Raw genomic sequence first — 27634 nt, 5'->3', positions numbered from 1 at the left:
AGCACACTCAGTGGGAACGTGAGCTGCATTCTTTATCTGAACGGAAACAGGTGACACCGCTCGAATATTCCGTCTCTCCCTGAACATTTCCTCTGTCTATGTTATTCCTCAACTTTTCCATGTTCTACAATTTTCCCAAATGAACGTTCAGAATAATCTCTGAATGCCAATGATTCTCAGCCGATAGCCATGTAACGTCCACTATAGCGATATGTGAGGAGGTCACAGACATCGGCAGAGGTGTCAGGCCACAATGGATCATCAACCAAAGCAAAGAAAGACTGGGAACTGCTCTACTGGACTGTAAGGTATCATGTGCTACCACCATAGTGATGTCATGTGTTAGAGCTATAGTGATGTCATGTGTCATGTGCTACCACCATAGTGATGTCATATGCTACCACCATAGTGATGTCATGTGTTAGAGCTATAGTGATGTCATGTGTCATGTGCTACCGCTATAGTGATGTCATGTGTCATGTGCTACCACCATAGTGATGTCATTTTCTACCACCATAGTGATGTCATGTGTTACAGCCATAGTGATATCATGTGCTACCACCATAGTGATGTCGTGCTACCACCATAGTTATGTCATGTGCTACCGCTATGGTGATTTCATGTATCATGTGCTACCGCTATAGTGATATCATGTGTTACAGCCATAGGGATGTCATGTGCTACCGCTATAGTGATGTCATGTATCATGTGCTATCACTATAGCGATGTCATGTGCTACCGCTATAGTGATGTCATGTATCATGTGCTACGGCTATAGTGATGTCATGTGCACCAGTCATAGTGATTTCATGTATCATGTGCTAAAATGTCTATGCCCTAACCTTGCACCACCCCTCCGTCCCTCCTTCCCACCCTCTTCGCCATTAGCAATGGCCCTGGCAGAATTTCTCCTATTCCTCACTTGTTTGAACACTGCACAGGGGCCTTGACGATCCAACTCATGTGCAGTGTTCAGACAGGTGATGAATAGTAGAAAACCTGTAAGTGGCATCCTAATGGTGAAGAGGGTGGGGAGGAGGGATGGAGGGGCGGTGCAAGCCTAATGCACAGACACTCTAGGCCACACCTATTTGACACAGGGCTACAAGTTTAAAAGTTGTTTTTTAGGACAATACCTGCCGAAAGGACCCCAGGACAGATCTTGGATTAAAAGCTGCTATCTGACAGTACAAGCGGTTTGGGGGCAGATTGTGGGTACAGAGTCGCTTTAAAGGGGTTATCCAGTGCTACAAAAACATGGCCACTTTCCCCCTACTCTCCAGTTTGGGTGGGGTATTAAAACTCAGTTCCATTGAAGTAAATAGAGCTTAATTGCAAACCGCACCTGAACTGGAGACAACAGTAGGGGGGAAAAGTGGCCATGTTTTTGTAGCGCTGGATAACCCCTTTAAGCTTTATTCACTTCAATGGAACGAAGTTGCAAAACTTTCACCCAAACTGGAGATGAGCAGTGCTGTCTCTGGAAGAAAGCTGCAATGTTCCTCTAATGCTGGTGAACCCCTTTAATTCTGGGGCTCGCTCGGCCCTTCTCAGGCTCGGTAGGCTTCCCCGCAAGTATCAATCCACTATCTGTTATCCTGTGGATAGGGAATAACTTATGATTATCAGAGTCCCCCTTAAGGGTGCCTTTACACGTACCGACTCGCAGCGTTCATAACGCTGCGAGCCGGCTAGGTCCTGGCAGATCACTGTCACTACATACACGCAGCGGTCTGAATGACCGCTGCGTGTATGTAATTCTACCGGCTGCTTAACCCCTTCTGATGCCGCTGCGAGTCGGTACGTGTGAAGGCACCCTTAAGATGTCCAACACAAAAGAAGCCTATGTGGGCCGTCCAGTATATGAATCCAGCCACTAAGCCCGCACCTGAGCCACTACAGCTCACCGTTCAGCCGACACCAGACAAGTGCTTGCTCCAGAACAGCAGCGGCACTCACCCACTGGGAAACAAATAGGACATCGTGCAATCCACTAAATACGAGCTACGATTGGTTCACGCGCTGACATTAAGCGTAGCTCGTATTTATTGGACTGCACAATGTCCTGTTTGTTACCTGAAATAAAAGCGTCTATATCCAAGTGGGTGAGTGCCGCTGCTGTTATCTATTCGGAGCAACTCCTTTATGTGGTAGATACAGGAGTGTGAAGGGCCGGCAGTGTATGCTATATACACCTTACACATTGCAGAGGAGGGATGCCAGCTGCATGCTGGGTAATGACATGGCGTCCGGCTGCTGTCAGTCATCTCAGAAATAGCTCAGTGGGCGCAGTACCTAAACCCACTCTGGTCAGGTTGGTGGAGGATGATCCAGGCATTGACCTCTAGCAGATGGAGGCCACCAGTCTGGGTGGGAGCTGCTTGTTGACCTCCTTGTTGCTGAGAGGATTGATGACTTCTTTATTGACTGATCTCAATGGGAACAGATCTGACCAGACACTCAACATGGAAAATAACTCGTCATAGCTGAAATTCCTGCATCAATGGCCACTTGTAGGAACACCGCCTGTAGCTGGGTGTTGTAAACTGTGAGAGTGCTCGGGAGTCTAAACTTTAAGAGTACTCGGGAGAGTGCTGAGGTGTGTAAACTGAGAGAGTGCTTGGGTGTGTAAACTGTGAGTGCTCGGGTGTGTAAACTATGGGTGTGCAACCTGCGAGAGTGCTTAGGTGTGTAAACTATAAGAGTGCTGGGCTGTGTAAACTGTGAGTGCTCGGGTGTGTAAACCATGGGTGTGCAACCTGCGAGAGTGCTCGGGAGGCTAAACTTTGAGAGTGCTGGGGTGTGTAAACTACTAGAGTATTTGGGTGCGTAAACTGTGAGAGTGCTCAAGTGTGTAAACTGTGAGAGTGCTTGGGTGTCTCAACTATGAGAGTGCTGGGGTGTGTAACCTGCTAGAGTGCTGGAGTGTGTAACCTCTGAAAGTTCTCCGGTGTGTAAACTATGAGAGTGCTTGGATGCAAAACTAGATGTCGTCAAAATAGAGAGCAGGTGTCCTGAAGGAGAGGTGATAAGCTGGGCATGGGATTGCATTGCCTTATTATCTGGGGGTTGTGGGTGTGTAAGCGGTGTGAGACGGATCGGACACGCGTACATCCCACCACAGCCTAGAATGGGATTATACTGACGGACTATGAGAACAAACAGCTGCTGGAACATGGCGACGTCCAGAAGAAGCACTCACTAACCTTTGTAGGAATCATCTACTTGAACTAGGTGGGTGGCGGGGTCCGCGGGGTCCCTGGGGCCGCTTCTGGCCGGGCAGCTGAGCTAAGTTTAGGTGGAGCAGTGCTTACATATGGTGTGTGGGGGGGATCACAGGGAGTAAAGAGCACGGCCGAGTGCTTCTCCCAGCTCTAGTGATCCCCCATATCTCCAATTATCAAAACTTTTGACGTTTCTAGGACATTGTAAAAGTATTTGTGAAATGACACAGAGACTTTCAACTGCTGATATATGAAAGACACATACTCACCTACTCCCCTGCCCAGGGGCGTAGCTAGGATTCATGGGACCCCATAGCAAATAACTGTACGGGGGCCCCATGAATCCTGTACTCTCCCCTACATAACACAGGCAATGACGCGCATATACACACACAGAGGTACCATTAACATACGCCACTGACATACACACATATATGCTGTAATGTGATTACACTAGTGCTGATGTATACTCCATGAGTAGACTGTACACAGGGAAATCATCTCAGTGTAATAAGAAATACTCAACCAGAAATAAAAGAAAATGCAGCAGATATTAGTGGTGGGTTCTTTTATTAGAGCCCAACATTAATAGAAGCTGCTGCAGAACATCTTTGGGAGCAAACCTGTCAATCACTTGAGACACAACTGACATACACAAACACACACATATACACCAGTGCTACAGACATTGCTGACATACACACACATATAGCCACAGATACATACACATACTGACATATACATATATACACAGATACATATATACACACACTGACATATACATATAGCCACAGATACATATATACACACACTGACATATACATATATACCCACAAATACATACATACACTCACTGACACACATACACAGCATTTACAGCTCCCAGGCTTCCCCGCTCCTCCTCCTCCTGTAGTCCGGGCTGATCTTCACATAGAAGTATTGAGGACCTTTGGGTCATGTGATCATAAGGTCCTTCATCCCTCTCCTTCTGTGCCGTGCAGGACCTGGCACCTCCTGCTCCTCTGTTCCTCTCCTTTTGATGTTCAGCCCGCTCACCCGACACTACAATGAGGGTGCTGAACAGTGCAGTGGCGGGTCCCTCTTCCTCTATGGACCCCTGGGGAGCAGGGTACAGTGGTTGGCTGTCAGGGACATTGTAACGCCTGGAGTCGTGGATTCACTGAACCGTCACTAGCGATGGCACTAACCTCACCAGGGAGCGGAGTCTAAGGGGCCGCTGGTTTTCACCAGAGCCCGCCGCAAGGCGGGATGGACTTGCTGCGGCAGGCGACCCCCAGGTCGCTACCCCTGGCTTTGTTGCTAGTGACGGCAGGCGAGGCGTGGCAGGAGCAGTAGGCAGGAGAGGTCTGTAATCGCAGGTGACAGGCGGTACTCAGGAACAATAGGAAGGCAGCGGACAGGGACTAGGGACCGGGTAGCGGACAGAAACAAGGACTGAAGTCAGGAACAACAGGGAGCTGGGCCAAACGCTATGGGAAGCATGTAGAGGCTCCAACACGAGGGACAGGGCATGCTGGGATTTATAGGGAGTGATTGGTGCAAACCTCCAATTAGGGGCAGACTGGCCCTTTAAATCTGAGACAGCCGGCGCGCGCGCCCTAGGGGGCGGGGACGCGTGCGCCGGCTGGTACAGACGGAGACAGGAGCGGGGCGAGGTAAGGCGCCCCCCAGGGTAGAACTGGTAGCAGCGCCGGGCCCCTGCACATGGACCCCGGTGGCTGCATGGGGCAGAGAGAGGCCGTGACAGTACCCCCCCCCCCCCTTTGGCCTCCCCCTCTTTCTTGCCTGCAGGAACCTCTTGATGAGATCTTGGTCCAGGATGTTAGCTTCGGGTTCCCAGGACCTCTCCTCGGGACCAAATCCTCTCCGGTCTACCAGAAAAAACGTCTTCCTCTGACAGTCTTCATAGCCAGGAGATCCTTCACAACATAGACGTCGTCTGAGATGACTTGTGGAGGAGAGATGGCAGACTTACTTGAGAAACGGTTGAAGACCACTGGTTTTAGGAGGGATACATGAAAAGAGTTCGGGATCCGCATGGTAGGGGCAGGCGAAGTTTGTAGGTGACAGGGTTGATACGTTCCTGCACCGCAAAAGGTCCAAGATATCAGGGCCCCAACTTGTAGCTGGGAATCTTGAATCGGATGTATTTGGCCGAAAGCCAAACCTTGTCACCAGGAGAGAAGTTAGGAGCAGGTCTTCTTCTCTTATCCGGCTGGACCTTCAAGCGGTCGGAAGCCCTGAGTAAAGACTGTCTTGTCTGACTCCAGATTGATTGAAGATCTGACAACAGTTCTTCGACTGCAGGAACCTCAGAGGATGAAGAGAGAGGGAGAGGAGGACGAGGTTGACGACCATAGACAACATAGAAAGGGGATTTGCCTGAGGAAGTCGAGTCCAGATGATTGTAAGAAAACTCTGCCCACGGAAGCAGACTGGACCAGTTGTCCTGGCGTGCAGAAACAAAGTGTCGTAAATAGTTGCCTAGGATCTGATTGACCCTCTCCACTTGCCCCTTGGTCTGGGGGTGATAGGCAGAAGAGAAGTCCAGCTTCACTTGGAGTAGTGAACAGAGAGCACGCCAGAATTTGGAGATGAATTGAGAGCCTCTGTCCGAGACGATGTGAAGGGGAAGGCCGTGTAGGCGGAAGATATGCTGGAAGAACAGCTGGGCCAGACGAGGAGCGGATGGTAATCCCGGAAGAGCCACAAAATGAGACATCTTGGAGAAGCGGTCAGTGACCACCCAAATGACTGTGTTTCCCGCAGATGGAGGTAAATCTGTGACAAAGTCCATGCCCATGTGGCACCAGGGACAGCTTGGAACTGGCAAGGGCTGTAATAGGCCAGCAGGCCTTAGTCGGGAGGACTTGTTTTTGGCACAGATGGTACAGGAAGCCACAAAGTCCTTGACATCTTGGAAAAGGCGGGGCCACCAGTAGTGGCGGGAGATCAGTTGCCCAGTCTTTTGGACTCCTGGGTGCCCGGCCACCAATGAGAAATGTCCCCACTTCAGAATCCTTCTTCGAAGCGCGGGGCGAACATAAATCTTTCCGGGGGGCACTCCCTGAAGAACCGAGGTGGTGACTGGCATCAGACGATCGGGAGGTATGATGTGGCGAGGAGAGTCCTCTTGTCCCATGACATCAGATGCTCGAGAGAGAGCATCGGCTTTCACGTTCTTCTCAGCCGGACAAAAATGGATAACGAAATTGAAACGTGAAAAGCGACCACCTGGCCTGCCGGGGATTGAGGCGTTGGGCCGATTGGAGGTAGAGAAGGTTCTTGTGGTCCGTGTAGATGTTGACCAGATGCCTGGCCCCCTCTAGGAGATGACGCCATTCCTCCAGTGCCAACTTAATCGCCAAGAGTTCGCGGTCGCCAATAGTATAGTTCCTCTCGGCAGGGGAGAAAGTCTTAGAGAAGAACCCACAGGTTCTGGTCTTGCCTGATGCATCCTTTTGCGAGAGGACGGCTCCAGCGCTCCCACTGAAGATGCGTTGACTTCAAGAGAAAACGGCTTGGTGGCATCCGGGCGGACTAGAGCAGGAGCAGAGGCAAAGGCAGACTTTAGGCTAGTGAAGGCTTGCTCGGCCTCAGGTGGCCAATCTGCCTTCTTCTTAGTGAGAGCCACGATGGGTGCGACCAGGGTAGAGAAATGTGTGATGAACTGCCGATAGTAGTTGGCAAATCCTAGGAGGCGTTGGATAGCTCTGAGTCCCACAGGACGTGGCCACTGGAGAACAGCTGAGAGTTTGGCTGGATCCATCTGTAGTCCTCGATCGGAGACAGTATATCCTAGAAACGGAAGGCTGCGCTGATGTAAAACGCACTTCTCCAGCTTGGCGTACAAATGATTGGCCCGTATTCTTCGTAGGACCTGATGTACTTGTGTCACGTGAGTCTGCTGGTCAGGGGAGAAGATCAGAATGTTGTCAAGATAGACGATGACGCAGACATAGAGGAGGTCACGGAATATGTCGTTAACGAATTCCTGGAAGACCGCTGGGGCATTGCATAGGCCGTATGGCATGACCAGGTATTCGTAGTGCCCATCTCTGGTGTTAAAAGCGGCCTTCCATTCGTCTCCTTTACGAATTCGGATTAAATTGTACGCTCCCCTGAGATCCAGTTTGGAGAAGATCCTGGCTCCACAGAGACGGTCGAATAGCTCGGGGATAAGCGGAAGAGGATATCGGTTCTTGAAGGTCACCTTATTTAAGCCCCGGTAGTCTATGCATAGGCGGAGAGAACCGTCCTTCTTCTGCACAAAGAAGAATCCTGCGCCAGCAGGGGACGTGGATTTGCGGATGAAACCCTTCTGTAAGTTCTCCGGGATGTAGGAGGACATGGTCTCAGGTACAGAGAGAGGGTACACCCGACCTCGTGGAGGAGAAGTTCCAGGAAGGAGGTCTATGGGACAATCGTACGTCCGGTGAGGGGGTAGAGAGTCCGCCTCTTTGGCAGAAAAGATGTCAGCCAAGTCTTGGTATTCTGCCGGTAGGCCGGGTAGAGGCTTGACGGAGTCAGGTGATGTCATAGAGCACTTGGGCTGAGGAGACTTCAGACACCGGTTTGGACAGTCCAGGCCCCAACTGATAATCTCCCCGGTTCTCCAGTCTAGCTAAGGGGTATGTAATTGCAGCCAAGGGAGGCCCAGCAGGATGTCGGACGAGGAATGGCGCAAGACGTAGAAGGAGATCTTCTCCTGATGTAAAGCGCCCACCTGAAGGACTAGGGGTGCAGTCTGGAAGTGCACAGCTTCGGAAAGGGTCTCGCCCGAGACCGAGGAGATAGACAGTGATCGGGCTAGCCGGGTCACAGGTAGCCGTGATCTTTGGACCAATGTAGCTGCAATGAAACTGCCTGCAGAACCAGAGTCGATGAAGGCAGTAGTTTGGTGAGTGTGTCCAGAGGGTGTCTGGATGGAGACTGGCATAGACAACCTTGAAGAGGTGGCATTCACACCTAGGGAGGCCTCTCTCACTGGACCTAGGTGCGAGCATTTCCCGGACGCTGAGGACGTTGGGGACATCTCTGCCGGAAGTGATCAGAGCCACCGCAATAGAGGCAGAGATTCAGCTCCAGTCGGCGAGCTCTCTCATCAGAGGTTAGGCGAGCTCGTTCTACCTGCATGGGAACTTCAGGAGTTGACTGGGGTACTGGCGTGACTGGATTCTGGAAAACTGGTGCCAGCCGGTGATGGCGACGGGGCAAACTTAGTCGCCGTTCTTGCCGGACCTCCTCCTCTCTCTCAGAAAACCAGTTGTCGACTCTGGTAGCCAGTAGAATGAGATCATTCAAGGAGGTAGGAAGGTCTCGGGCAGAGAGCACGTCTTTCACCCGACTGGACAGGCCCTTCTTGAAGGTGGCTATAGAGCGGCCTCATTCCAGTCTAATTCTGCTGCCAGGGTGCGGAACTGGATGGCGTAGTCGCCAACAGAGGAACTCCCTTGAGAGAGATTGAGGAGAGCAGTCTCAACCAAAGATGCACGGGCAGGTTCCTCAAAGACGGAGCGAAACTCGGCCAGGAAGGTTCTGAGATTGGCAGCAACAGGGTCATCTCGGTCCCACAGCGGTGTGGCCCAAGCCAGAGCTCTACCCTCCAATAGGCTGATGATGAAAGCCACTTTAGAGCGCTCGGTGGGAAACTGACTACTTAAGAGTTCAATATGCATGGTGCACTGAGTCAGGAATCCTCTGCACAACTTGGGATCGCCTCTGTATTTACTCGTGAGAGCCAGTCGAAGTCTCGAAGAGGCTGCAGGAGGTGATGAGCGCTGGGCCGTAGTATGCTGCTGTAAGGCGGCCGTCAGTTGCTGGATCTGCTGCGACTGTTGCTGGATTTGTTGAGCCTGTTGGGCGACCACTCGGGCTACGTCACGGATATCAGGCACCTCGCCGGGATCCATGGTTGAAGCCTACTGTAACGCCTGGAGTCGTGGATCCACTGAACCGTCACTAGCGATGGCACTAACCTCACCAGGGAGCGGAGTCTAAGGGGCCGCTGGTTTTCACCAGAGCCCGCAGCAAGGCGGGATGGACTTGCTGCGGCAGGCGACCCCCAGGTCGCATCCCCTGGCTTGGTTGCTAGTGACGGCAGGCGAGGTGTGGCAGGAGCAGTAGGCAGGAGATAGTGCAGGCAGAGGTCTGTAGGCGTAATCGCAGGTGACAGGTGGTACTCAGGAACAATAGGAAGGCAGCAGACAGGGACTAGGGACCCAGTAGCGGACAGGAACAAGGAACAAGGACTGAGGTCAGGAACAACAGGGAGCTGGGCCAAACGCTATGGGAAGCATGTAGAGGCTCCAACACGAGGGACAGGGCATGCTGGGATTTATAGGGAGTGATTGGTGCAAACCTCCAATTAGGGGTGGACTGGCCCTTTAAATCTGAGACAACCGGCGCGCGCCCTAGGAGGCGGGGACCCCGGCCGCTGCATGGGGCAGAGAGAGGTTGCGGCGGCGGCCCGGAGCACGGGACGCCGCGGCGGCCGTGACAGGCATACAGTACCTACCATGAAGGCAGGGCAGGCTTCCTTGGGCCCCCTTCCTGCAGAGGCCCCATAGCAGTTGCCTTCCCTGCCTTCATGGTAGCTACGCCACTGCCCCTGCCACTCCCTGCGATCTGTACTACTTGTTATCCATAGGGACACATATATATATATATACATGAAAGGCACATACTCACCTGCTGCAGCCCCTCTGCCACTCCCTGCTGTCTGTACTACTTGTTATCCATAGGGACACATATATATATATACATGAAGGACACATACTCACCTGCCGCAGCCCCCTCCTGCTCTCTGCTGTCTGTACTACTTGTTATTCATAGTGACATATATATATACATGAAGGACACATACTCACCTGGCGCAGCCCCCCGGCCGCTCTCTGCTGTCTGTACTACTTGTTATCTATAGGGACACATATATATATATATATATATATATATACCTGAAGGACACATACTCGCCTACTTACCTGCCGCAGCCCCCCTGCCGCTCTTTGCACTACTTGTTATCTATAGTGACACATATATATACATGAAGGACACATACTTACCTACTCACCTGCTGCAGCCCCCTGCCACTCCCTGCTGTCTGTACTACTTGTTATCTATAGGGACACACATATATATATATATATATATATATATATATATATATATATATAAAACTACTTGCAGGCCCGCTTCTGCCATGAGGCGGAATGAGAATTCCTGAAGGGGGCGGCATAATCTTCCCCCTAGTTGTCATTTTAGTTAAGTTTACTCCTAACCATCCCCCGCTCTAGCAGCGATCTATAAAGCCTCCGCTGCCCATGCTTTATCCTCACTCACCAAAAGCAGCAGTAATCAGCAGGGAGGATTGGAGGTCCGGCTGGGGTGAATATCACTTGTGGCCCCACATGACCCCCTCGTCCTCGGACCCCTCAGCAGCACTCTCACCCGTATGTCCTACCCCCTGCTGCGCTCTGTGTATAGCTGTGCTGTGGCAGATGTCTGTATGTAACTGCTGCACTCACCTGCCGATCTCATGTGCAGTGGGGCTGAATGGCTGAGCTGTAATGGTCGTGTGGATGAAGTTTGTCCTCGGGGAGACAGACGCTGTGTCCCAGAAGCACAGATATGTTCCCATTAGCTGCCTGACAGGGGCGCCATACCTGCACATTGTCAACCAATTTGGACTTAGACAGCGCCCCTGTGCTTGTGGGACAAAGCGTCTGTCTCCCCGAGGACAAACTTCATCCACACGACCATTACAGCTCAGCAATTCAGCCCCACTGCACATGAGATCGGCAGGTGAGTGCAGCAGTTACATACAGACATCTGCCACAGCACAGCTATACACAGAGCGCAGCAGGGGGTAGCACATATGAGCAGGGCCTGCGTTAAGGAAGGAAGGGGGACAAACAGGGCAATTACTCCGAGCCTCCATCCCCAAGGGCCCCCCTGCAGTTGCTTTAATGCCAGCAAGCAGCAGCAAAGTGTACTGTGAAAATGCTGCTTCTGGCCGATGTGTCCCAGTGCCTGGTCCACCTTAAGTAACCTTCCTCCTTAAGAATTACCCCCTCCCCCTCTCTCCCCTCTGACAGGCCTCCTGCTTAGCAGCACATGTCGGGACGGTAAGGGAGAAGGGGCTGTCTGCAGATATAGTGCAGCTCCCTCCCCTACAGACCTGACCCCTGACCCCTGCTCTGCATGAAAGGCAAGTGTAAATGTGTATGTGTGTGTCATGTCAACATTGTGCATGTGTGATATGTGTATATTGGGTGCACTGTATGTTATACAGGTGTGTGTGTGTGTGTTGTAGGTGTGGATAGGTGAGTGTGTTAGTTTTTATTTTTATCATCAAAATGTCACCAGCTGTGTGCCTGTATACTACTATGTATACTGATAACCTGCCATGTGCCCGTGTACTGCTATCATATGACCTGCTAAGTGCCGTATACTGCCTTCATATGAACAACTACAGAGAGGGGAGGTATACAGTACTGAAAACTTGGAAACCTCTTCTATGTTGTCCTCACCCAGGATGATAGGTAGTGCCTAAAAATGGCAAATTATGGTGGAGCAGGATTGTGTGGGAATTTATTATAAGCGACAGGTTTTAAGTTAACATGCCTTACTTATGGTTTTCAATCAGCTTGGTGGGAGAAGGGGCGCCATTTCAGGTTTCGCCTCAGGCAGCAGAATGCCTAGAATCCGCCCTGACTACTTGTTATCTATAGGGACACATATATATATATATATATATATATATATATATATATATATACCTGAAGGACACATACTCACCTGCTGCAGCCCCCTCCCACTCTCTGCTGTCTGTACTACTTGTTATCTATAGGGACATATATATATATATATACCTGAAGGACACATACTCACCTACTTACCTGCCGCAGCCCCCTCCCGCTCTCTGCTGTCTGTACTACTTGTTATCCATAGCGACATATATATATAAATATATATATACCTGAAGGACACATACTTACCTACTCACCTGCTGCAGCCCCTCCCTGCTGTCTGTACTTCTTGTTATCCATAGCGACACATATATAATGACCACAAAGCCAATGACTGTCAGGGGGGATGATGTCTGCGGGGACCGGCACTGACGGCAGGCACCGACACAGTCACAGTAGGGAGTATATATAGTATATATAGTTTTTCCTGAGCTGTATTACACATACACATATATTTTGGGGATACCTCTTTGGGCTGGGTTCACACTCCGTATATTTCAGTCAGTATTGTGGTCCTCATATTGCAACCAAAACCAGGAGTGGATTAAAAACACAGAAAGGATCTGTTCACACAATGGTGAAATTGAGTGGATGGCCGCCATATAACAGTAAATAACGGCCATTATTTCAATATAACGGCCGTTGTTCTAAAATAACAGCAAATATTTGCCATTATATGGCGGCCATCCACTCAATTACACCATTATGTGAACAGATTCTTTCTGTGTTTTCAATCCACTCCTGGTTTTGGTTGCAATACTGACTGAAATATACGTAGTGTGAACACAGCCTTAATGTAGAAGGATGATCCAGGAATATTTGCAACGTTTAGCTGATTGATTTTTTTATTTTATTTTTATTTTAAAGAGTGTTTTTTTCCCTTCCTCTGGATGAACAGTGATTTGTAGGGATGACAGGCGGAAGCAGATACACATAGTAACAATCCAGCAGGGTAACTGTATAATATGATAACAGGGGGACCCCCCCCCCTACTGTACCTGGGCAACCACCTGGAACGTGTTGTAAAGTCGTCACTATAGCAACATGGAATCAGCGATAATTGCTTCCGTCACGACGGCCGCTGCACCCAGGGCGGGGGGGGGGGGGATCCTGCTAGTAACATTACTGCACAGTTTGATTTCTATTACTAATAATAACACTTGGAGAGATCGTTTGGCTATTACCGGATCCGGCCAAGGAGAGGCCTGTGCAGGGTGAGCGCCGATCACTGAGCCGAGGGAATACCATTACGTATCACCTGAGTGCACATGAAATGTGCAGGTGAGCGCAGCGGCAGCAATGTGTACACAACAAACAGAACGGCACGCACACACTGCACATACAATGCACGCACAAACAATGCACACTGCACACGTACACATACTACACACAGATGACACACACAAACTGCACATACAATGCACACACTGCACAAACAATGCACACACACATACTACACACAGATGACACAAACTGCTCACACACTGCACACGTACTGCACACAATGCGCATACACTGCACACGTACACATACTACACACAATGTGCATACAATGCACACACACTGCACACGTACACATACTACACACACTCCACATACAAACTGCACACAGTGCTCACATATCACTGCGCTCATACAATGCACACACACAAACACTTCACACACTACACAAAATGCATGCACACACTGCAAACACTCTACACGCATGGTACACACACTGCACACGCACAGATATAACTAGATTAGATCATAGCTGGATCATATTTGCCCTGAGTTAATTTTGGAAACTTAAGCCATGTACTATGTGCAAATGATAGGGGAGAGGCCCCCGGGATGGCTGGGGCCTGTAGTCCTTATGCTGATCAGGGATGAATGAGAATCCAGTCTGCTAACAGATGAGGATTATTCAGAACCAGGACACAAAACTCTGATGTTTCAGGAATTCTTAGAGATGTGTCACCTCCAGCCGTCCTCTATAGGATCTGTAGGATCACTCCTGTCCTCTATAGGATCTGTAGGATCACTCTCGTCCTCTATAGGATCTATAGGATCACTCTCGTCCTCTATGGGATCTGTAGGATCACTCTCGTCCTCTATAGGATCTGTGGGATCACTCTCGTCCTCTATAGGATCTGTAGGATCACTCTCGTCCTCTATAGGATCTGTAGGATCACTCTCGTCCTCTATAGGATCTGTAGGATCACTCCTGTCCTCTATAGGATCTGTAGGATCACTCCTGTCCTCTATAGGATCTGTAGGATCACTCCTGTCCTCTATAGGATCACTCTCGTCCTCTATAGGATCTGTAGGATTACTCCTGTCCTCTATAGGATCACTCTCGTCCTCTATAGGATCTATAGGATCACTCTCGTCCTCTATGGGATCTGTAGGATCACTCTCGTCCTCTATAGGATCTGTGGGATCACTCTCGTCCTCTATAGGATCTGTAGGATCACTCTCGTCCTCTATAGGATCTGTAGGATCACTCTCGTCCTCTATAGGATCTGTAGGATCACTCCTGTCCTCTATAGGATCTGTAGGATCACTCCTGTCCTCTATAGGATCTGTAGGATCACTCCTGTCCTCTATAGGATCACTCTCGTCCTCTATAGGATCTGTAGGATCACTTTCGTCCTCTATAGGATCTGTAGGATCACTCCTGTCCTCTATAGGATCTGTAGGATCACTCCTGTCCTCTATAGGATCTGTAGGATCACTCCTGTCCTCTATAGGATCTGTAGGATCACTCCTGTCCTCTATAGGATCTGTAGGATCACTTTCGTCCTCTATAGGATCTGTAGGATCACTCCTGTCCTCTATAGGATCTGTAGGATCACTCTTGTCCTCTATAGGATCTGTAGGATCACTCTCGTCCTCTATAGGATCTGTGGGATCACTCCTGTCCTCTATAGGATCTGTAGGATCACTTCTGTCCTCTATAGGATCTGTAGGATCACTCTCGTCCTCTATAGGATCTGTAGGATCACTCCTGTCCTCTATAGGATCTGTAGGATCACTCTCGTCCTCTATAGGATCTGTAGGATCACTCTCGTCCTCTATAGGATCTGTAGGATCACTCTTGTCCTCTATAGGATCTGTAGGATCACTCCTGTCCTCTATAGGATCTGTAGGATCACTTTCGTCCTCTATTGGATCTGTAGGATCACTCCTGTCCTCTATAGGATCGGTAGGATCACTCCTGTCCTCTATAGGATCTGTAGGATCACTCCTGTCCTCTATAGGATCTGTAGGATCACTCCTGTCCTCTATAGGATCTGTAGGATCACTCCTGTCCTCTATAGGATCTGTAGGATCACTCCTGTCCTCTATAGGATCTGTAGGATCACTCCTGTCCTCTATAGGATCTGTAGGATCACTCTCATCCTCTATAGGATCTGTAGGATCTCTCCTGTCCTCTGTAGGATCACTCCTGTCCTCTATAGGATCTGTAGGATCACTCCTGTCCTCTATAGGATCTGTAGGATCACTCTCATCCTCTATAGGATCTGTAGGATCACTCCTGTCCTCTATAGGATCACTCTCGTCCTCTATAGGATCTGTAGGATCACTCTCGTCCTCTATAGGATCTGTAGGATCACTCTCGTCCTCTATAGGATCTGTAGGATCACTCTCGTCCTCTATAGGATCTGTAGGATCACTCCTGTCCTCTATAGGATCTGTAGGATCACTCTCGTCCTCTGTAGGATCACTCTCGTCCTCTATAGGATCTGTAGGATCACTCCTGTCCTCTTTAGGATCTGTAGGATCACTCCTGTCCTCTATAGTATCTGTAGGATCACTCCTGTCCTCTATAGGATCTGTAGGATCACTCTCGTCCTCTATAGGATCTGTAGGATCACTCCTGTCCTCTATAGGATCTGTAGGATCACTCCTGTCCTCTATAGGATCTGTAGGATCACTCTCGTCCTCTATAGGATCTGTAGGATCACTCCTGTCCTCTATAGGATCTGTAGGATCACTTTCGTCCTCTATAGGATCTGTAGGATCACCCCTGTCCTCTATAGGATCTGTAGGATCACTCCTGTCCTCTATAGGATCTGTAGGATCACTCCTGTCCTCTATAGGATCTGTAGGATCACTCCTGTCCTCTATAGGATCTGTAGGATCACTCCTGTCCTCTATAGGATCTGTAGGATCACTCCTGTCCTCTATAGGATCTGTAGGATCACTCTCGTCCTCTATAGGATCTGTAGGATCACTCCTGTCCTCTATAGGATCTGTAGGATCACTTTCGTCCTCTATAGGATCTGTAGGATCACCCCTGTCCTCTATAGGATCTGTAGGATCACTCCTGTCCTCTATAGGATCTGTAGGATCACTCCTGTCCTCTATAGGATCTGTAGGATCACTCCTGTCCTCTATAGGATCTGTAGGATCACTCCTGTCCTCTATAGGATCTGTAGGATCACTCCTGTCCTCTATAGGATCTGTAGGATCACTCCTGTCCTCTATAGGATCTGTAGGATCACTCCTGTCCTCTATAGGATCTGTAGGATCACTCTCGTCCTCTATAGGATCTGTAGGATCACTCTCATCCTCTATAGGATCTGTAGGATCTCTCCTGTCCTCTATAGGATCTGTAGGATCACTCCTGTCCTCTATAGGATCTGTAGGATCACTCTCATCCTCTATAGGATCTGTAGGATCACTCCTGTCCTCTATAGGATCTATAGGATCACTCCCGTCCTCTATAGCAGTGCTTCTCAATTCCAGTCCTCAGGCCTCATCAACAGGTCATGTTTGATGTGGCTACACACGCCACTTTGCTCACTCATCGTTGTGTGGAATGGACAGTGATAGTCCCCCTCTTCATTTTGGGTGACGGCCTCTTTATCTGTGAGTCGTCTCAGGACCAGATGATATAGAGCCATGACTAAGGGCGAGCAAGCCTGAAACGCGTCGGCCTTTTAAACATATTAATAAAGGATTGAATTTTAAGCGATCTGGAGAGAATCCTCATGTTTGTCTTCTGTTGGATGCCCTTGGGTCCAGGGACCATTCTCACGTGCTCCTAGAGTGGCATACAGCCAAAATAAGAACACCGCACCCTAACTTTAAGGGACTTTGTGTTTGAGTGCTGGCCATCTTCTGTTTCTACTGACCAAGAGGATGCCTGGGCCTCACCAGACTGACCAGGAGGATGCCGGAGCCTCACCAGACTGACCAGGAGGATACCGGAGCCTCACCAGACTGACCAGGAGGATGCCGGAGCATCACCAGACTGACCAGGAGGATGCCGGAGCATCACCAGACTGACCAGGAGGATACCGGAGCCTCACCAGACTGACCAGGAGGATGCCGGAGCCTCACCAGACTGACCAGGAGGATACCGGAGCCTCACCAGACTGACCAGGAGGATGCCGGAGCATCACCAGACTGACCAGGAGGATACCGGAGCCTCACCAGACTGACCAGGAGGATACCGGAGCCTCACCAGACTGACCAGGAGGATGCCGGAGCATCACCAGACTGACCAGGAGGATACCGGAGCCTCACCAGACTGACCAGGAGGATACCGGAGCCTCACCAGACTGACCAGGAGGATGCCGGAGCATCACCAGACTGACCAGGAGGATGCCGGAGCATCACCAGACTGACCAGGAGGATGCTGGAGCATCACCATACTGACCAGGAGGATGCCAGGGCCTTACCAGATTGACCAGGAGGATGTCGGAGCATCACCAGACTGACCAGGAGGATGCCGGAGCATCACCAGACTGACCAGGAGGTTACCGGAGCCTCACCAGACTGACCAGAAGGATGCCTGGGCCTTACCAGATTGACCAGGAGGATGCCGGAGCATCACCAGACTGACCAGGAGGATGTTGTTTTGTGGTTAGGTCCGGTTACCCGTCATGAAGAAGCTTCTCCAGTCCGGGCGTCTTGGTTTTACAGCTGCATTTGTAGCACCAAGGGCCGTTTACCAGCAGCCAGGCCATCCAGCAGGGGGTTAAAGACTAACAAAAGCCGACCCTTTGTTTATGGTGTCCGCCACGGAGGTACTCTGAGCCCAACACCTACTGTGAACAGCCAGCCCTGATATAGCCTCTGCTGTGCGGATACTAATGGTAGTCTTGCTAGGAGGATTTCTGCTGATGCCAGTTTTGCATACACTGCAGCTTCCTCAGGGGATTTGAACGCTGAATCTGTTTGGAGAAGATGTGGAAGAAAAGTGTATGATTCCGAGGTCCCTGATCTTCTGTAATCACCGTCTTCTGATTTTATCTCCAGTAACACCTCCTCCCTGTAGTGCAATCATTCAGAATCTGTGCAAGCAGATGCACGGTAATATACAGAGGTCACATGACTATCCGGGTCTGCCGATCTATTATACAGAGGTCACATGACTATCCGGGGCTGCCGATCTATTATACAGAGGTCACATGACTATCCGGGGCTGCCGATCTATTATACAGAGATCACATGACTATCCGGGGCTGACGATCGATTATACAGAGATCACATGACTATACGGAGCTGAGGATCTATCTAACTCCTCTATCGACAGTCATTGCCAAAAGTTTTGAGAATGACACAAATCTTCTATTTTCCCATGATCCTCTGCCCTCTGGTTTTTCTGTGTGTTTGTCAGATGTTTTTATCACATACAGAAATATAATTGCAATCATATTCTGAGTAACAGAAGTTTATACTGACAGCTAGATGAGTTACTGCAGCAAGTCTATAATATTTGCAGTGTTGTCCCTTCTTCTTCAGGACCTCTACAATTCTCCCCGGCTGCTCTCACACAACTTCTGGACCAAATTCTGACTGATAGCCGTCCATTCTCGCACAATCAATGCTTGCATTTTGTCAGAATTTGTTGGTTTTTGTTTGTCCACCCGTCTCTTGATGATTGACCACAAGTTCTCAATGGGATTAAGATCTGGGGAGTTTCCATGGGCCCAAAATCTCTATGTTTTGTTCCTTGAGCCATTTAGTTATCACCTTTGCTTTATGGCAAGGTGCTCCATCATGCTGGAAAAGGCATTGTTGGTGGCCAACCTGCTCTTGGACGGTTGGGAAAAGTTGCTCTTGGAGGACATTCTGGTCCCATTCTTTATTCATGGCCGTGTTTTTAGGCTGTGAGACTGTGAGAGAGCCGATTCCCTTGGCTGAGAAGCAACCCCACACATGAATGGTATCAGGATGCCGGTTACAGTTGGCATGAGACAAGACTGGTGGTAGCGCTCACCTCGTCTTCTCCCAATAAGCTGTTTTCCAGATGTCCCAAACAATCGGAAAGGGGATTCATCAGAGACAATGACTTTCCCCCAGTCCTCAGCCATCCGCTCCCTGCACCTTTCCCCCAGTCCTCAGCAGTCTGCTCCCTGGACCTTTCCCCCAGTCCTCAGCAGTCCACTCCCTGGACCTTTCCCCCAGTCCTCAGCAGTCCACTCCCTGCACCTTTCCCCCAGTCCTCAGCAGTCCACTCCCTGCACCTTTACCCCAGTCCTCAGCAGTCCACTCCCTGCACCTTTCCCCCAGTCCTCAGCAGTCCACTCCCTGGACCTTTCCCCCAGTCCTCAGCAGTCCTCTCCCTGCACCTTTCCCCCAGTCCTCAGCCATCCGCTCCCTGTACCTTTCCCCGAGTCCTCAGCCATCCGCTCCCTGTACCTTTCCCCCAGTCCTCAGCAGTCCACTCCCTGGACCTTTCCCCCAGTCCTCGGCAGTCCGCTCCCTGGACCTTTCCCCCAGTCCTCAGCACTCCGCTCCCTGGACCTTTCCCCCAGTCCTCAGCAGTCCGCTCCCTGTACCTTTCCCTCAGTCCTCAGCAGTCCACTCCCTGTACCTTTCCCCCAGTCCTCAGCCATCCGCTCCCTGGACCTTTCCCCCAGTCCTCAGCAGTCCGCTCCCTGTACCTTTCCCCCAGTCCTCAGCCCTCCGCTCCCTGTACCTTTCCCCCAGTCCTCAGCCATCCGCTCCCTGGACTTTCCCCCAGTCCTCAGCCGTCCACTCCCTGGACCTTTCCCCCAGTCCTCAGCAGTCCACTCCCTGCACCTTTCCCCCAGTCCTCAGCAGTCCACTCCCTGGACCTTTCCCCCAGTCCTCAGCAGTCCTCTCCCTGCACCTTTCCCCCAGTCCTCAGCAGTCCACTCCCTGGACCTTTCCCCCAGTCCTCAGCCGTCCGCTCCCTGTACCTTTCCCCCAGTCCTCAGCAGTCCACTCCCTGCACCTTTCCCCCAGTCCTCAGCAGTCCACTCCCTGGACCTTTCCCCCAGTCCTCAGCCATCCGCTCCCTGTACCTTTCCCCCAGTCCTCAGCAGTCCACTCCCTGGACCTTTCCCCCAGTCCTCAGCAGTCCACTCCCTGCACCTTTCCCCCAGTCCTCAGCAGTCCACTCCCTGGACCTTTTGCAGAATATCAGTCTGTCCCTGATGTTTTTCTGGAGAGAAGTGGCTTCTTTGCTGCCCTCCCTGAGACCAGGCCTTGCTCCAGGAGTCTCCGCAGTCTCACAGTGCACAGTGCAGATGCCCTCACACCTGCCTGCTGCCATTCCTGAGCAAGCTCTGCACTGCTGGTAGCCCCATCCCTCAGCTGACCACACTTTTAAGAGACGGTCCTGGCGCTTGCTGGTCTTGGGCGCCCTGGAGCCTTTTTGGCAACAATGGAACCTCTCTCTTTGAAGTTCTTGATGATGCGATAGATTGCTGACTGAGGTGCAATCTCTCTAGCTGCGATACTCTTCCCTGTTAGGACATTTTTGTGCAGTGCAATGATGGCTGCACGTGTTTCTTTAGAGATAACCATGGTAACAGAAGAGAAACAATGATGCCAAGCACCAGCCTCCTTTTAAAGTGTCCAGTGGTGTCATTCTTACTTAATCATGACAGATTGATCTCCAGCCCTGTCCTCCCCACACCCACACCTGTGTTACTGGAGCGATCACTGAAACAATGTTAGCTGGTCCTTGTAAGACCGGGCTGCAATGATGGTGAAATGTGTTTTGGGGGATAAAGTTCATTTTCTAGGCAAATATTGACTTTACAAGTAATTGCTGATAAGCTGATCCCTCTGTATAACATCCTGGAGTATATGCAAATTGTCATTTTAAAGACTGAAGCAGTAGACTTTGTAACAATTTATATTTGTATCATTCTCAAAACTTTTGGCCATGACTATTATCTCTCCTCTATTATCTCTCCTCTATCTATTATCTCTCCTCTATCTATTATCTCTCCTCTGTCTATTATCTCTCCTCTATCTATTATCTCTCCTCTATCTATTATCTCTCCTCTGTCTATTATCTCTCCTCTATCTATTATCTCTCCTCTATCTATTATCACTCCTCTATTATCTCTCCTCTATCTATTATCTCTCCTCTATCTATTATCTCTCCTCTGTCTATTATCTCTCCTCTATCTATTATCTCTCCTCTATCTATTATCACTCCTCTATTATCTCTCCTCTATCTATTATCTCTCCTCTATCTATTATCTCTCCTCTGTCTATTATCTCTCCTCTGTCTATTATCTCTCCTCTGTCTATTATCTCTCCTCTATCTATTATCTCTCCTCTGTCTATTATCTCTCCTCTATCTATTATCTCTCCTCTATTATCTCTCCTCTGTCTATTATCTCTCCTCTATCTATTATCACTCCTCTATTATCTCTCCTTTATTATCTCTCCTCTATTATCTCTCCTCTGTCTATTATCTCTCCTCTATCTATTATCTCTCCTCTGTCTATTATCTCTCCTCTATCTATTATCTCTCCTCTATCTATTATCACTCCTCTATTATCTCTCCTCTATCTATTATCTCTCCTCTATCTATTATCTCTCCTCTGTCTATTATCTCTCCTCTGTCTATTATCTCTCCTCTATCTATTATCTCTCCTCTGTCTATTATCTCTCCTCTATCTATTATCTCTCCTCTATTATCTCTCCTCTGTCTATTATCTCTCCTCTATCTATTATCTCTCCTCTGTCTATTATCTCTCCTCTATCTATTATCTCTCCTCTATCTATTATCACTCCTCTATTATCTCTCCTCTATCTATTATCTCTCCTCTATCTATTATCTCTCCTCTGTCTATTATCTCTCCTCTGTCTATTATCTCTCCTCTGTCTATTATCTCTCCTCTATCTATTATCTCTCCTCTGTCTATTATCTCTCCTCTATCTATTATCTCTCCTCTATTATCTCTCCTCTGTCTATTATCTCTCCTCTGTCTATTATCTCTCCTCTATCTATTATCTCTCCTCTATTATCTCTCCTCTGTCTATTATCTCTCCTCTATCTATTATCACTCCTCTATTATCTCTCCTTTATTATCTCTCCTCTATTATCTCTCCTCTGTCTATTATCTCTCCTCTATCTATTATCTCTCCTCTGTCTATTATCTCTCCTCTATCTATTATCTCTCCTCTATTATCTCTCCTCTGTCTATTATCTCTCCTCTATCTATTATCACTCCTCTATTATCTCTCCTTTATTATCTCTCCTCTGTCTATTATCTCTCCTCTATCAATTATCTCTCCTCTGTCTATTATCTCTCCTCTGTCTATTATCTCTCCTCTATCAATTATCTCCTCTATTATCTCTCCTCTGTCTATTATCTCTCCTCTATCTATTATCACTCCTCTATTATCTCTCCTTTATTATCTCTCCTCTGTCTATTATCTCTCCTCTATCTATTATCTATCCTCTGTCTATTATCTCTCCTCTATCTATTATCTCTCCTCTATTATCTCTCCTCTGTCTATTATCACTCCTCTATCTATTATCTCTCCTCTATTATCTCTCCTCTGTCTATTATCTCTCCTCTGTCTATTATCTCTCCTCTGTCTATTATCTCTCCTCTATCTATTATCTCTCCTCTGTCTATTATCTCTCCTCTGTCTATTATCTCTCCTCTATCAATTATCTCCTCTATTATCTCTCCTCTGTCTATTATCTCTCCTCTATCTATTATCACTCCTCTATCTATTATCTCTCCTCTATTATCTCTCCTCTGTCTATTATCACTCCTCTATCTATTATCTCTCCTCTATTATCTCTCCTCTGTCTATTATCTCTCCTCTATTATCTCTCCTCTGTCTATTATCACTCCTCTATCTATTATCTCTCCTCTATTATCTCTCCTCTGTCTATTATCTCTCCTCTGTCTATTATCTCTCCTCTGTCTATTATCTCTCCTCTGTCTATTATCTCTCCTCTGTCTATTATCTCTCCTCTATCTATTATCTCTCCTCTGTCTATTATCTCTCCTCTATCTATTATCTCTCCTCTATCTATTATCTCTCCTCTATTATCTCTCCTCTGTCTATTATCTCTCCTCTATCTATTATCTCTCCTCTATCTATTATCTCTCCTCTATTATCTCTCCTCTGTCTATTATCTCTCCTCTGTCTATTATCTCTCCTCTGTCTATTATCTCTCCTCTGTCTATTATCTCTCCTCTGTCTATTATCTCTCCTCTATCTATTATCTCTCCTCTGTCTATTATCTCTCCTCTATCTATTATCTCTCCTCTATCTATTATCTCTCCTCTATTATCTCTCCTCTGTCTATTATCTCTCCTCTATCTATTATCTCTCCTCTATTATCTCTCCTCTATTATCACTCCTCTATTATCTCTCCTCTATCTATTTTCACTCCTCTATTATCTCTCCTCTATTATCTCTCCTCTATCTATTATCTCTCCTCTGTCTATTATCTCTCCTCTATCTATTATCACTCCTCTATTATCTCTCCTTTATTATCTCTCCTCTGTCTATTATCTCTCCTCTATCTATTATCTATCCTCTGTCTATTATCTCTCCTCTATCTATTATCTCTCCTCTATTATCTCTCCTCTATTATCACTCCTCTATTATCTCTCCTCTATCTATTTTCACTCCTCTATTATCTCTCCTCTATTATCTCTCCTCTATCTATTATCTCTCCTCTGTCTATTATCTCTCCTCTATCTATTATCACTCCTCTATTATCTCTCCTTTATTATCTCTCCTCTGTCTATTATCTCTCCTCTATCTATTATCTATCCTCTGTCTATTATCTCTCCTCTATCTATTATCTCTCCTCTATTATCTCTCCTCTATTATCTCTCCTCTATTATCTCTCCTCTGTCTATTATCACTCCTCTATCTATTATCTCTCCTCTATTATCTCTCCTCTATTATCTCTCCTCTATCTATTATCTCTCCTCTATTATCTCTCCTCTATCTATTATCTCTCCTCTATTATCTCTCCTCTATTATCACTCCTCTATCTATTATCTCTCCTCTATTATCTCTCCTCTATTATCTCTCCTCTATTATCTCTCCTCTATCTATTATCTCTCCTCTATTATCTCTCCTCTGTCTATTATCTCTCCTCTGTCTATTTTCACTCCTCTATTATCTCTCCTCTATCTATTATCTCTCCTCTATTATCTCTCCTCTGTCTATTATCTCTCCTCTGTCTATTATCTCTCCTCTGTCTATTATCTCTCCTCTATCTATTATGATCTCTCCTCTATTATCTCTCCTCTGTCTATTATCTCTCCTCTATTATCTCTCCTCTGTCTATTATCTCTCCTCTATTATCTCTCCTCTGTCTATTATCTCTCCTCTATCTATTATCACTCCTCTATCTATTATCTCTCCTCTGTCTATTATCTCTCCTCTATTATCTCTCCTCTGTCTATTATCTCTCCTCTATCTATTATCTCTCCTCTATCTATTATCTCTCCTCTATCTATTATCTCTCCTCTATCTATTATCTCTCCTCTATCTATTATCTCTCCTCTATTATCTCTCCTCTATTATCTCTCCTCTATCTATTATCACTCCTCTATTATCTCTCCTCTGTCTATTATCTCTCCTCTATTATCTCTCCTCTGTCTATTATCTCTCCTCTATTATCTCTCCTCTATCTATTATCTCTCCTCTATCTATTATCACTCCTCTATTATCTCTCCTCTATCTATTATCTCTCCTCTATCTATTATCTCTCCTCTATCTATTATCTCTCCTCTGTCTATTATCTCTCCTCTATCTATTATCTCTCCTCTATCTATTATCTCTCCTCTGTCTATTATCTCTCCTCTATTATCTCTCCTCTATCTATTATCTCTCCTCTGTCTATTATCTCCCTCTATTATCTCTCCTCTATCTATATCTCTCCTCTGTCTATTATCTCTCCTCTGTCTATTATCTCTCCTCTATCTATTATCTCTCCTCTATCTATTATCTCTCCTCTGTCTATTATCTCTCCTCTATTATCTCTCCTCTATCTATTATCTCTCCTCTGTCTATTATCTCTCCTCTATTATCTCTCCTCTATCTATTATCACTCCTCTATTATCTCTCCTCTATCTATTATCTCTCCTCTATCTATTATCACTCCTCTATTATCTCTCCTCTATCTATTATCTCTCCTCTGTCTATTATCTCTCCTCTGTCTATTATCTCTCCTCTATCTATTATCTCTCCTCTGTCTATTATCTCTCCTCTGTCTATTATCTCTCCTCTATTATCTCTCCTCTGTCGATTATCTCTCCTCTATTATCTCTCCTCTATCTATTATCTCTCCTCTATCTATTATCACTCCTCTATTATCTCTCCTCTATTATCTCTCCTCTGTCTATTATCTCTCCTCTGTCGATTATCTCTCCTCTATTATCTCTCCTCTATTATCTCTCCTCTGTCTATTATCTCTCCTCTATCTATTATCTCTCCTCTATTATCTCTCCTCTATTATCTCTCCTCTGTCTATTATCTCTCCTCTATCTATTATCTCTCCTCTGTCTATTATCTCTCCTCTGTCTATTATCTCTCCTCTATTATCTCTCCTCTGTCTATTATCTCTCCTCTATCTATTATCTCTCCTCTATCTATTATCTCTCCTCTGTCTATTATCTCTCCTCTATTATCTCTCCTCTGTCTATTATCTCTCCTCTATTATCTCTCCTCTATTATCTCTCCTCTATCTATTATCTCTCCTCTATCTATTATCTCTCCTCTGTCTATTATCTCTCCTCTGTCTATTATCTCTCCTCTGTCTATTATCTCTCCTCTATCTATTATCTCTCCTCTGTCTATTATCTCTCCTCTATTATCTCTCCTCTGTCTATTATCTCTCCTCTATTATCTCTCCTCTGTCTATTATCTCTCCTCTATTATCTCTCCTCTATCTATTATCTCTCCTCTATCTATTATCACTCCTCTATTATCTCTCCTCTATCTATTATCTCTCCTCTATCTATTATCTCTCCTCTATCTATTATCTCTCCTCTGTCTATTATCTCTCCTCTATCTATTATCTCTCCTCTATCTATTATCTCTCCTCTGTCTATTATCTCTCCTCTATCTATTATCTCTCCTCTATCTATTATCACTCCTCTATTATCTCTCCTCTATCTATTATCTCTCCTCTATCTATTATCACTCCTCTATTATCTCTCCTCTATCTATTATCTCTCCTCTGTCTATTATCTCTCCTCTGTCTATTATCTCTCCTCTGTCTATTATCTCTCCTCTATCTATTATCTCTCCTCTATCTATTATCACTCCTCTATTATCTCTCCTCTGTCTATTATCTCTCCTCTGTCTATTATCTCTCCTCTATTATCACTCCTCTATCTATTATCTCTCCTCTGTCTATTATCTCTCCTCTATCTATTATCTCTCCTCTATCTATTATCTCTCCTCTATCTATTATCTCTCCTCTGTCTATTATCTCTCCTCTGTCTATTATCTCTCCTCTGTCTTTTATCTCTCCTCTATCTATTATCTCTCCTCTGTCTATTATCTCTCCTCTATCACTCCTCTATCTATTATCCCTCCTCTATCTATTATCACTGGAGATGGAGAGGAAGATGAAAAGAGAAGAACTCTGGTGAGAGAAGACGTCCCCTCTGAGTCACCTGATATAACTGCACTGTAAAGTATATGGTATATACAACCTGTGTAGAGCTGCGTCCACCTCTGTATGACTGGATGGGGTGATAGTGATCTGTGTTCAGTGGATTATTCAGTAGCAGCGGTGATGTTAGTAGCAGCGTTGGTTTTAGTTGTTCAGTAGCAGCGTTGGTGTTAGTAGCAGCAGTGATGTTAGTCAGTAGCAGCGTTGGTGTTAGTAGCAGCAGTGATGTTAGTCAGTAGCAGCGGTGGTGTTAGTAGCAGCGGTGATGTTAGTCAGTAGCAGCGGGGGTTTTAGTCGTTCAGTAGCAGCGGTGGTGTTAGTAGCAGCAGTGGTGTTAGTAGCAGCGGTGATGTTAGACAGTAGCAGCGGTGGTGTTAGTAGCAGGCTTGATGTTAGTCAGTAGCAGCGGTGGTGTTAGTAGCAGAGGTGATGTTAGTCAGTAGCAGTGGTGGTTTTAGTCGTTCAGTGAAGCGGTGATGTTAGTAGCAGTGGTGGTGTCATTCAGTAGCAGCAGTGGTGTTAGTCATTCAGTAGCAGCAGTGGGGTTAGTCGTTCAGTAGCAGCAATGGTGTTAGTAGCAGCGGTGATGTTAGTCAGTAGCAGCGGTGATGTTAGTCAGTAGCAGCTGTGGTGTTAGCAGCGGTGATGTTAGTCAGTAGCAGCGGTGGTTTTAGTCGTTCAGTAACAGCGGTGGTGTTAGTTAGTAGCAGCGGTGGTGTTAGTAGCAGTGGTGATGTTAGTAGCAGCGGTGGTTTTAGTCGTTCAGT

The 27634-nt window shown here is 47.3% G+C and overlaps 2 protein-coding genes across 3 annotated transcripts in view; one reads left to right on the top strand and one right to left on the bottom strand.

The window, feature by feature from the left end:
* Nucleotides 1–223: 223 nt before the first annotated feature.
* The window catches only part of KIAA1755 (KIAA1755 ortholog), a 166799-nt gene continuing 139388 nt past the window's right edge, over nucleotides 224–27634 (top strand). The window contains exon 1 of one of the 2 annotated variants that reach the window (XM_069952015.1): nucleotides 224–303. The gene's annotated coding sequence lies outside the window, so the exon portion shown is untranslated. Of the gene's footprint in view, nucleotides 309–27634 lie in introns of both variants that reach the window. The other variant, XM_069952013.1, reaches the window with a different exon arrangement.
* On the bottom strand, nucleotides 13952–16887 carry LOC138771924 (otolith matrix protein OMM-64-like). The gene is made up of 2 exons (XM_069951927.1): nucleotides 16788–16887; nucleotides 13952–16683 (listed from the first exon to the last, which is right to left on the bottom strand). Exons 1-2 carry the CDS (start codon nucleotides 16885–16887, stop codon nucleotides 13952–13954), a joined length of 2832 nt encoding a protein of 943 aa, XP_069808028.1.

Source organism: Dendropsophus ebraccatus, chromosome 14 (genome assembly GCF_027789765.1).
Source record: "Dendropsophus ebraccatus isolate aDenEbr1 chromosome 14, aDenEbr1.pat, whole genome shotgun sequence".
In the NCBI taxonomy this organism is placed as follows: domain Eukaryota; kingdom Metazoa; phylum Chordata; class Amphibia; order Anura; family Hylidae; genus Dendropsophus; species Dendropsophus ebraccatus.
The sequence above is the reverse complement of the archived record's forward strand: the minus strand, read 5'-3'. Positions and strand labels throughout refer to the sequence as shown.